Source organism: Telmatherina bonti (genome assembly GCF_933228915.1).
Source record: "Telmatherina bonti genome assembly, chromosome: 22".
Lineage (NCBI taxonomy): Eukaryota > Metazoa > Chordata > Actinopteri > Atheriniformes > Telmatherinidae > Telmatherina > Telmatherina bonti.
In genome coordinates, this window is record NC_136631.1 from 30,611,651 (window position 1) to 30,623,426 (window position 11,776).

The 11,776-nt window shown below is 39.9% G+C and overlaps 1 protein-coding gene across 1 annotated transcript in view; it reads left to right on the top strand.

The window, feature by feature from the left end:
* The window catches only part of LOC306772265 (uncharacterized protein), a 203,972-nt gene that overhangs the window by 138,175 nt on the left and 54,021 nt on the right, over nt 1–11,776 (top strand). The window contains 8 exon segments of the mRNA XM_079261679.1: nt 1,529–1,722; nt 1,860–1,998; nt 2,204–2,404; nt 5,498–5,650; nt 5,909–6,082; nt 10,313–10,468; nt 10,549–10,674; nt 10,790–10,960. Coding sequence (XP_079117805.1) covers nt 1,529–1,722; nt 1,860–1,998; nt 2,204–2,404; nt 5,498–5,650; nt 5,909–6,082; nt 10,313–10,468; nt 10,549–10,674; nt 10,790–10,960 — 1,314 coding nt within the window.

Here is an 11,776-nt window from a genome sequence, read left to right on the forward strand (position 1 = left end):
AGTCCTGCAGGTTTTCCATAAATCCCACCTCAACACGTCTGACTCCGATTAATCAGTCATTGTGCAGAACTCCAACGGATCCAACAGCGTAGGGCTGAGATGGAGCGGGAGACATGGAAAACCTGCGGGATACTGGCCCTCGAGAATCTACTTTGGACTTCCCTGCCTCAGGTGATGAGGTACAGAACGATACGTAACTGTTTTATTATTGATACTCATCAGTTACATGTATTTAGCTACTATTAGCTAATAGCTGCTAATAGCCTCTTGACAAATCAGCTGAAATAAATGATGAAACCAGAGTAAAAACTCTGAAAATACGTCTGAAAGAAGCACACGGCGGCTTGCTCGTATGACTTCTGTAAAGAATCCATGAGTTTGAAGTTCAGTCCTGGACTGGGGTGATATGGGACACCACTGGTTGGAGAACATCATCTCCATATCACTCTGCATGAAGTGTGCCTCCAATGAGGACAAGCCTTGTTTTTCCAGTGCAGAAGACGCCTCCCTCGCTGTCACACTGCCTCCAGCAGAGCTCATTGCTAAGCCTGCCTGGGTTGCATTCTGCAGACAGCAGCAAACAAGCCGGCTGATGAAGAGCAGTCATGAAAACCAGCGGCAGAATGAGCCGTTCGACACACATGAAGCTCTGCTGCTCATCAAACACGTTCCTTACAAATGTTTCCTGAATCTAAAAGAGAAATAAGCAGTTTTCTGTCAGAATATGATTTAATAATAAGAAGCGTTGTTAAATTAAATTGAAGAATATTTTTGCTGAATTTAAGTTTTCTTATGTATGAAGAGACGTTTGCCAGTCATCACTAGAATAAACAATTATGCATGAAGATAAAATAGAAAAAAACAAGGTGAGGTGACCACCTGACATACAGAAGATCTCATTTTTGTCATGCAATTGTGCTCATATGTATTTCATTAAAGAAAAGGCTGAATTTACAACAGTCACTCAAATAACTGGAGACTTAAAAAAGGAACAATAACTAAAAATTTGCAAAAATATAATTTAGTAATATAAGACACTGTTTTCTCATTTAATTGAGTTGAAGAAAGAGAAAACAAACAAATGTGTCCTGGACAAATGAGAGACTTTTCTGTTGAACAGTGGGACAAAATACCTGTCAACAGGTGCAGAAGTCTGACTGAGAGGAACAGAAAACACCTGACTGGAGTGGAAGCATTAAAGGATTGTTCAGCTAAATATTACTTTATGAGTGATGTAATATGTAATAAATTATCTTATTTGTTTGCTTTTTTAAAAAAAATATTTCTATTGAACCAGAATTAGAAAATAATGAAATGATTTTCATAAATTTTTTATTTATTATTACTTTAGACAATTTCAGCTTATTTTACAGGCAGCTGTTTTTTTTTTCCTTCTTTAATGAAAGGGGATGAATAAATATGAGCACAGCTGTTATTTTCCAGAATAACAAATTCAGGAACTGTGTCCCTAAACAGTGGAAAAAAGTGATTTAGCGACTATATTTTGATTGAAGAATGTGTTTGACAGACGCTGCGCTGCGTTTTGGAGGAGAACGAAGCCCGGTTCGGTCTCATACTGGAGGCAGGGCAGCACCTGCAGGCACTGGGCTGTGATGGAGTGGCTTTGTCCACCTGGAAACTGGAGGAGTGCTGGAAATCTTTACACAAGAGGCTTGAGCAGGAAAGCACCAGCTTTGACAAGAAAAGGAAACTGCGGAGCAGGTGAGATGGCCTTCTGCCTCTGGGTTGGCCTTCTGATGGACTTCTAGACTTGTGCATCCCATATGAATGGCTGGAACCACTCGGTTCTGACTGCAGGTGGACTGGTTAGTGTCTAAAACATCTCCATTAACCTTCAGATTTCTTCATGACTCTGCTGTGCTGACAAACTGGATGAGCAAAGCGACGGCGCTGGCTGACACACTGAAGCAGTTCTCTGAGTCGAGCAGGGAGCAGATGACTCCTCAGCAAAGGCGAAACCATTTCCTCCAGTCTGTGGTGAGAAGGAAACAAACTCCAGAAGGAAATCCATCATTAACACGTTTTAATAGATGCTGTAAATGTAATGAGACCTTCATGCCTTCATGTTTCATTTCCTACCAGTTCATCTCAGTGCAAACTGTGTCTCTGCAGCCCTGTCAGACAGAAACTGGGATTATTGTGTGTTTGTTGAACTGAACATAACAACACAATTCTACTTTAGGCTTTAACCAAAGAGCTGGAGACCAAATCTGAGGCGAGGCTGGTGCTGATCGGCATCGTGACCCAGATGGTCCAGCAGAGGAAGGCAGAGGAGTCTTCAGACCCAGATCTCGGCTCGGTGAGCACGAAGCTCAGGCAGCTGGAGCGGGACTGGTCCAACCTGCGCTCTGACGTTCCCATCATCCAACAAGCTCTGCACAAGGTCAGGACTCATGTTTAATCAGGTAGTTTGGTAAATGAGGTAAACATCAGCATCTCGTTGAAGGATGCAGTGATGAGCACAAACACGGGCTCCAACCTACCACCTGGAAACTACAGCCTGACTGAAGCTGCGTTTCATTACAACCTTTTGCAAAATAAAATCGATATTTGTTTCAACAAACAACTACAGGTGTTTCCATTTAACGCTGTTTATGCGGCCAATGCAAAGTCGCCTCGTAGCATTATTTTTAGGTTTTCTAATTTGCTAAGGCTTTTACAAGCTTTTCTCCCTCATTTTAATTTCTAAAACTCTGAAGTTTGCTTTTGTTTGTTTTATCTTTACAGGAAATTAATTGGTCACAACCCTCCATGTCACGTGCTGCGACACGTAAATGCTAAAAAAAGAGTTTCCATTCGATTTGGCGATATATATTCCTACATTGAAACGGCTTAAAAATCACCTCCTGAGAGCGTAGAAACCTTTTAGCCATATTTGACACTTTTTTAAAAAAAATGTAGGGGTTTCCATTTGCATTTTTTTGTTGCGATATATATTGAAATAGTTAAAAATATAGTTTTTGTGCAAAAACAAAAACACAGCTTGAGAATAAAACTAGTTTACAGGACAGGAAGCCACAGTAGAGGTTTTTTGAGAACATCTTGTTGTACGTCAGCGTCTTTGGGAAAAGTGCATCCATATGTTGAAAAAACCACAAAAAATAAAAATAAAGAAATAAAACCCTGTTTTACTTCTGACTCCGCGGTCAGGTTTAAGATGAAAATCTGCAGGTCAACAAACCAAATCCCATAAAACACTGAAGAATTGTAAAGAAGGAAGAATCACAGCTGTTACAGCTTACTGAAAACATCAGACTGAACAGAAAGTCACTAATTTCATGCAAAATTCTGAGACCACCTGGAGAATGGAAGAGTTGCAGACACCAGAGTGCTTCTTGCATTAAAAATCAGTGGCATTGAACTGAATCAAATGATTTGGTCTAAACTGGCAGATTTGTCAACACATCCATAAATCTTTGAATAAACAGTAAATTAATGTAAACTAGACCATCGATGTTATTACATAACAGCACGTGTGAATGCGATGATGTGTAATTACTGATGTATAATGTAAAAAAGCTGAAGATGTCACTGAGATTAGTGGCGGCACATTCCAGCAGCTAGCAGATGTGCAGCATCCTTTCCATTCTGATGAAGTGTAAAAGAAATCCAAAGTAAATTTGTTTTAAGGTGATGGAAATTGCAGACAGAGGAATAATGTCTTGAAGATTAAAAAGAGGAAGAAGATGGTAAATTGTATTGTGCAGCTATATCGCATCATTTGTCTCTTGATTGAACCCACAACATCCAGAGGTAAAGCTTATTCTCACAAACACTAGGCCACCACCTCACACACGCCTAGATGTTTGGGAATTTACATGACAGAGGAATTAAAGAGTTTGGAATTAAAATGTGAATAAACCAGCCACTTACTTCAGAAGGTTTAATTCTGAATAGAGTTTTGCATGAGGAATAACGTGTTTACATGGTCATGGAATTAAAACTCGCATGTAAACGCATCAACTGAGAGTCTTTGGGATGTGCTGGAAGGTTTTTGCAGTGGTTGGACGCTCCTATCATTAATACGGGATGGAAATAAAGCTGATCGAGACAATGCCACAGCAGCTGTATGTTCTCTTGTGAAATAATGCGTTTTATAATGATGCATTCTCAGGAATCATAAAACCATAAAAGCTTGTCAAAGCATTTTATTTCAGGGAGCAAAATGTTCTGATGTGAAAGCAGTCAAATACAATCTTCTTTTAAACTAAATCATTTGTTTCATTCAGTTTTTCACTGTTATAGATTGTTATGTTTAATTTACACAGAAAATAAGCTGCCAAAGTGATAGAAAACAATGTAAGAATGACGATTGTCTCTCCAGCCATGATGATGAAATGCTTTTCCCCCCCACATGTTCCTAAATATAAAATCCACCAAAATCTGCTTTTTTCTGGCCTTTTCTGTGTGTTACAGAGGAGTTTGGTATTGCAGAAATCATGCCACAGTCCTTCTGCCTTCTATTAGTTTCCCCACTGTGCAGCACAATGCCATGCAGAGGACTCTTCTCACCCTTATTGGCGTGAAACCATGTCTCCTCTATCCACCTATACCTCTGCCTGGATCTTCTATTTTCAACTAATTTCTTCTTTGCTTCTCTCTCTATTCTGATCCCGTGTTTTGCTCGGCTCTTCTTCTGCCTTTCAATCTAGCCCTCTTTTCAGCTTCCCTTTGTCCAGTTTCATCTTCTTCCTTTACTTATTTTCTGCTCTTTGCAGCCACAGTCTCGCTTCTAGAATTCGCTTTTCCTCTTGTATTCCCCTAAAGGCCCATTTATATCTGACGCAGAAGACAGATGTGCAGAAAGACGGCAGTTTCGTTCATCTCCTGCGTAGGTTATGCACATAATTTGGTCTGTTTTTAAGGAGCTTTTCTATCCATCACGACACAGAGAATGGAGCTAAACCACCAGAATTTGTGGGCCAGTATTGACCTATAGCTGGCAGGCAACCAGAACAAGGTGATGAAGAAGAGGAAGAAGAAGATGCAGAAACCGCCAAAAAAAGTACCTGAAACAGACAGAAGAAGTTGAGAACAACACAAACGTGGTTTTCTTTGTCTTCTTCTTGGGTTTTTGGAGGTTTGCAAATGACTTCAGGATACTAAATTACTGCAGCGAACAGATGCAAAATTCAGAACTGAACTCCAAGCTCAACACTGCCCACTAGTGGATGGACTGACTTAAAGACACATTACGTAACTTTTTAACCTTAAAACTCCACGTTCCAGAGTTACGATGGCACTGTGACATAAATCGTGGGTATTTCTGGAGCCCAGCAGAATCTGTAGGCTGAGGAAGTGCAATATACAACTCTTACATTTGGGGCGCTGTGTGGTGTTGCAGCAGAGCTTCGCTTCTCAAAAAGTTCTGTAGTGTGTCTTTAACAACGAACAACGTTTGCAGTTTTACTGTAAAAGGTTATAACTGAGTAATAAAGTGTGATGATTGTAATGAACTGTGTCATACCCTGCTCAGGTGTGGATGGAGAGGCTGACCCAGCAGGAGGTGCTGCTGGAGCTGCAGGCCTGGCTCGGAGCCGCTGAGTCCCAGCTGGAGGAGCACAGCGGCAGAATCACCCAAAATGTCTGCAGCATCATGGATCTGAGCGCGGTGCTGAAACACTGCAAGGTGAAACACACACATGATGAGTCACAGTTTTACATTAAAAATCAGTCAGAAATGGAATATTTTTAGCTTTCTATTTCAACAAACGGGCTGCATGGTGGCATAGTGGTTAGCACTGTTGCCTCACAGTAAGACGGTGGTTCGATCCTCGGCTGGAGGTTTGTACGGTTTCTGCGTGGTGTAAGCAGTTAGGATAATGAATGAATTAGAACAAACGTGAGAACCTGACAGAAGTTGTTTTTGGTTATAATTTTTCCCTAGGCATGTCAGACAGAGGCATCTGCCCATCAGGCCACCCTTGATTATCTCAGTCAGACTTTACTGGCTGGTGCTGAGATGGACCAGAGGAAGCGTTTTCAGTACAACCGGTTTGCAGAAGAGCAGGGCTGTCTCGGCCACAGGTGGCTCAATCTGAAGATGAAGCTTCAAGCGTTGGTAAGGTTCAATGAAAATTGTTTCCATTTACCTTTTTAGTAGTTTTCACTTGTAGTTGAACAATGTTTTCTATGGATTTATCCAGTTCAATGATGTTTTCTACTTTTAGATTAGAATAACGCAAAGACTTACACTGACTGAATGAGAATAGTAAAACAATCATAATGATGATGAGATCGTTTCTAAAGAAATTTGGGAGACAACTCAGAGGCGGCTCAGGAGGTTGAGTCGGTTGTCCAATGACCCGAAGGCTCGTGCTTTGAATCTTGCTCTCCTAGTCAATCAGGGAAGACACTTCCCCCTCCTTGTCAACATACAATGGCCCAGTGATGGTTGGAGGCTGCTGGCGTGCACTGACTGCTGCCTTTCTGTCTGGCTCAAGCAGCAACCTCCGACGGTTAAAAGTGAAGCCGATGTGGAAGTGCATCAAACTGCAGTTCCCCCTTCATCCACGAGGGGGTGCAAAACAGAGCAAATCCCCATAGACTCCCATGTTACAAAGACCAACTTTACAGCAGAAATAAACATGTTCACAGCAGAAATAAACATGTTTACAGCAGAAATAAACATGTTCACAGCAGAAATAAACATGTTTAAAGCAGAAATAAACATGTTTACAGCCTGGTTCAAAAAACATTTTCAGTTTATAGGTCAGGTTTACCTTCATGACAACTGTGCGGGGAATGAATTGTTTTCTAACTCGCTCGTTTAAAAGTAATTTAATCTCGAAATCTGGCATATTTAGGGGCGCGTCCTTTTGACTGACAGGTACCTAATCTCCGGCTTCAAGTAAGAAGAACGTAGAACAACCGCGGTTTTCAGCTGGTTAACAACGTGACTTAGCTTTAGCCCGCTTACCTCCATTAGCTGGTTAGTTCCTGTTATCTCTGGGTTAGCTCAGTTAGCTCTTAGCTACAGAAAGCTCAGAGTTCGCTCGATGTCAATCATCCACCATGACGCTCACAGCCACCCTCTCAGCGCCACCTCTTTGCCCATATTTGTATTTTTCGGGTGAGACGACGTGCATGCCTCTGCCAAGATGGTGATGGTAGGAACCGCCCACCGAGCTTCGGGTGATGTCACGGAGGCTCCGCCCATCTTTTTATATACAGTCAATGGTCAGGCTGCACCAGGACAGTTGTGCCTACATATGTAGCTCACCATCACCAAGTCAATAAATAATGGATTCAATGTACAACACTTTGTCTTGAAAAGCAATAGTTGTGATGAGTGTGGGGGAGGGGCTGTGAACAGATTATAGTTTGACATGTCTAGAATATGACGTATGAGAAAAGCTGATGCATGTGTCAGTTTACAGACTGATTCACTGACGTCCATTATAAACCCATATAATCTGCATTGATCAATAGATGTTCCTCTGAATCACTGTATGTTACTGTATCTGGGGAGTCGCACAGATGATTCCAACTCCTCCTGGCCTGCTGGTTGACATTGCTATGACAACAGGGACATCTTGTAACTGTCCATCACTCCGAAACAGACACTGGCTGTGTTTCAGAGCCCTTAGGATTAGTAAAAGCCTAAATATCACAATAAAAAATGTTTTTTATAATACTTATTTTGTGAAAAATCTCCTAAATATTGCTAAAAGTTTTTATGGATGATGGTTTCTCAAAAGTATGGAAGTATATTGCAGTGTAATGGGAACACAGGAATTACGGCTTTATGAGCCAAACACCGTTCAATGAAAACACTTGGAAATCACAGTTGTAGCTTTTTGAAATTTTAGAAACATCACTTTAAAAAAGAAAAACAAAAAAAAAAACCCCAAAAAAAACAAAAAAACTTTAATGTACGTATCTTGTGTCGGAGCTAAGAGATGAGCGATGACAGAAAGAACCTTCGGAACAACCCAACACTACAAAGGAAAAGTCGTGCTGTAAGAGCCAGAGGGCTTGAAGGACCCGATCCAGTCCGTTTTATTGATAAAGCACAGTTTAAAGACACAGGCTTGGCAGTGAGTTGTGTGTTGTGAAACGTTATTGCAACACTTTATAGGACAAAGATGTACCTCACAAACATTTGCGCCAGTACTGTAAAGACACCAAGGTCCTAAGAACTCACCAAGAATAAATAAATAAATAAACAAATAAACACAGAGGATTAAAAATTAAAATAAATTTAAAAATTAGGATACAATAAAGGTGATTAAATGATAGAATGCATTAACAGAAGTTATTAAAACACTGAAAGCAATTAAAAGACATTATAAACTGAAAAAAGAAAACACACTTGTAAACACATACCGGTGAGCATCACCAACTGTCCTTTCTGGGACACGGTAGGAGACAACGGGATCGAACCACTGAGCTCAGGTTCCTGATCAACAGCTTCTCATGTTTACAACAAATCCCATCCATCAAGCCGTCAATCTGTCCGTCTGTCCATCCATCTTCTACCACTTATCCGGGGTCGGGTCGCGGGGGCAGCAGCCTAAGCAGGGAAGCCCAGACTTCCCTCTCCCCAGCCACATTTTGCCAACTCTTCAGCAGGGTTCCCAGGGCGTTCCCAGGCCAGCTGAGAGATATAATCCCTCCAGCGTGTCCTGGGTCTTCCCCGGGGTCTCCTCCCAGAGGGACGTGCCTGGAACACCTCACCAGGGAGGTCCAGGAGGCATCCTGACCAGATGCCCGAGCCACCTCAAGTGGTTCCTCTTGATGCGGAGGAGCAGCGGCTCTACTCTGTTCTCCTCCCGGATGACAGAGCTTCTATCTCCAAGGGAGAACCCGGCACACCGCGGAGGAAACTCATTTGAGCTGTCTGTATTCATGATCTAGTACTTTCGGTCACCCATAGGCCAAAAACAATTCCCATCAAAAATATTGAAGCTATTCAAGGATTATTTATCCCACTTTATAAACGGAACTGTTATCTGTTCACTTTCATGGCAACATGTTTTATTTGGATGAAAAGGCAGCAAAGGATGTAGACTCCTACAACATCTAACATAGAATTCATCTAAAAAAGAAGAAAATACTATTAGAAATACTAATGAGGAAAAAATGTTTTGGGTTCAGCTTCCTGCTGATTAAACCGTTTATAAAGGCTAATAACAAATTATCACCCACCATAAAAAAAAGGGCGAATGTTGTTAGTCAGATGCTGCATCTTGACTTTCAGACAAGGCAGGTTTATTTTTATAGCACAATTCAGCAACAAGGTGACTCAAAGTGCTTTACAGAGACATTAAAACATCAGAAAATAAGAAGCATCATTTAATATTACAAACAAGTGGGAAAAGAAAAAAGATGTCAGAGAAAAAAACCTATAAAAATATGATCGAGTTAAAAACAAATTCAAGCTTAATAGAAACACTTGCAGATTTGGACTTAAATAAAGACTGAACAGACGGGTCTTTAACTGGGATATTCCAGCTGTTCCAGACATATGGAGCATAGACGCTGAATGCTGCTTCTCCATGTCTGACTCTGACTCTGATAAAAGATCAGATCCAGGTGACCTGAGTGGTTTGATTGGTTCATACTGGGAACTGAACCATTCAGAATTTTATAGACCAGCAAAAGAACTGTGAAGCCCATCTTGTAAGACTGATGCGTTCCACTCTCCTGGTCTCCTGCTGACCCGAATGTTTAGTCTAAGAATGTTTTCCTTATGACGGCCACTGACTCACATCATGATGTGATCATGTGACCCACCTGATCAGGTGAGGACCTCCCAGATGTAGCAGATAAATATTCTGTCAGCAATGCAGTAGTTGACACAAAGTGCAAAAACATGTCATACTAAACACTGTGTAAAAATATATTTTATGTCTTCCTGTGTTTTGTTTTTAATCCATTTATTTGTTTTTTATTGATTTACCATTTTTTTCATTTTTCTTTTATTAATTACTTAAATTGCTAAAATTAAATAATTTATTGTTTAATTGTAGTTGATATAAATCCTTTAGTTTTTCTTTGTGTATTTTTCCTAATTTAAAAAAATCTGTATTTGCCTGTGTATAATTTTTAAATAACTTCAAATGATCAATTGATGGCTGGAAAGAGGATATAATTTATATCACCAATTCATAACAAATGATAAAGTCAAACTACTTTGATCTTTTATTTCTGTGTTGTTATTTTCTTTTATCCGAATACAAAAATAATTTTATTTATTTAATTATTTAATTAATTAATTAATTAATGATCCAGTTTAGCTTTTTTCTCTGGACATAATCACAGTACATGTGATGTATGTGTTGTTTAGATTAACAAGGTGGATCAGGAGTTGAAGGACCGAGCAGAGCTGGAAACCCGACTGCAGCAGATCGCTGGCTGGATCACAGATCACAACATCTGGATTGACTCGGTCCAGACCCCCAGCAGTCATGCAGAACTGTTGAAGAACATCAGCATGTGCCAGGTCAGAGGGATACCCTTAAAAACCGTACGCTGCTCATCTTTTTCTCGTCTAAACTTTTTCAACACCCCGCTTTGTGCCAGGACCTTGAGGAGAACATCAGGCAAAGATGTGCAGCGCTTCAGGAGCTGAGAGACCAAAGAAGCAGTTGTGACTTTCGCTCTCGGACAGACAAGTCCATCCAGGCCTGCGCAGCTCTCAAACAGCTGGTAGGTCATCCAAAATGAGAAAGTAAAGATAAGTTCTGGGATTTTTTTTAAAAATGTGAAGCTATGATTGACTGGTCCTGAACCTACTTTAGGATCAATCTTCTGTGTTTTCTAGACTGAATCAGTGAAACACAGACTGATCCAAACTGAGCAGCTGTGGAGCAGCATGGAGAAGAAACAGAATGCCATGATGCTGAAAACACTCCGAACATCTCAGACTCTGCATTATCACAGCAGCCCTCGGCTCTCCCTGCAGGCGCAGAAAAGCCTTCATAAAAAGCTTCAGGTATTTCTTTTACATGACTGTGTCCTTTGTGGTGTTGAGTGGTGGCATTAAGTTGATGGAGAGAAAATTGATTTAGTATTGTTGTGTGTGTACAATACATGATTTGCAATTTGTGAAAACTAACTTTTATGTAATTTTGAATTTTAACATGTTGAAGACATGGTTAGTAAACCGTAAAAACATTTTGTGTGTAAGGTGCTTACAAACATGTTCAAACGCACACAAGTACATGTATCAAAAGTGCACAAATGTTAATGTTCTACACACAATTTTAACCTCAAAAATATATTAGTTATGTGTTTAAAAAGTACGGTAGCTGGGAAGTGCAAAACAAATTAAAATTTCAAAAAAATACATTTCAAAGTTCGAAAACAAAATTACATTTTGAAAACCAATTCATAATAAAAAGCAATTTTCAGTTACAAAAACCAAGTTTAAATTTGAAAAAACAACTTTAAATAATAATAAAAAGAAAATTAAATTTTTAGGAAACAAATATACATTTTAAAAATCAAATTTATATTTCAAGAAACATTTTTAAATTTTTAGGAAACAAATATACAAAAAAAAACACAAAACAAAAAAAAAAAACCCAACATATTCCTATTAGAGGAAACAAATTTATATTTCAGGAATCACTTATAAAAGAGCTAAGACAATCTGCAATTGACAGTTTTAGAAATCCCGAAACAAATTAACAAAAGGCAGCTTTACGAGGAAAGGGGGGGGACTTAAACACTGGAAGTGGCACAATGGCGATATCATCTTGTAGTACAAAGTAAGATTTTGTAGTCTGGTTTTGTTAGGAAAGTCAGT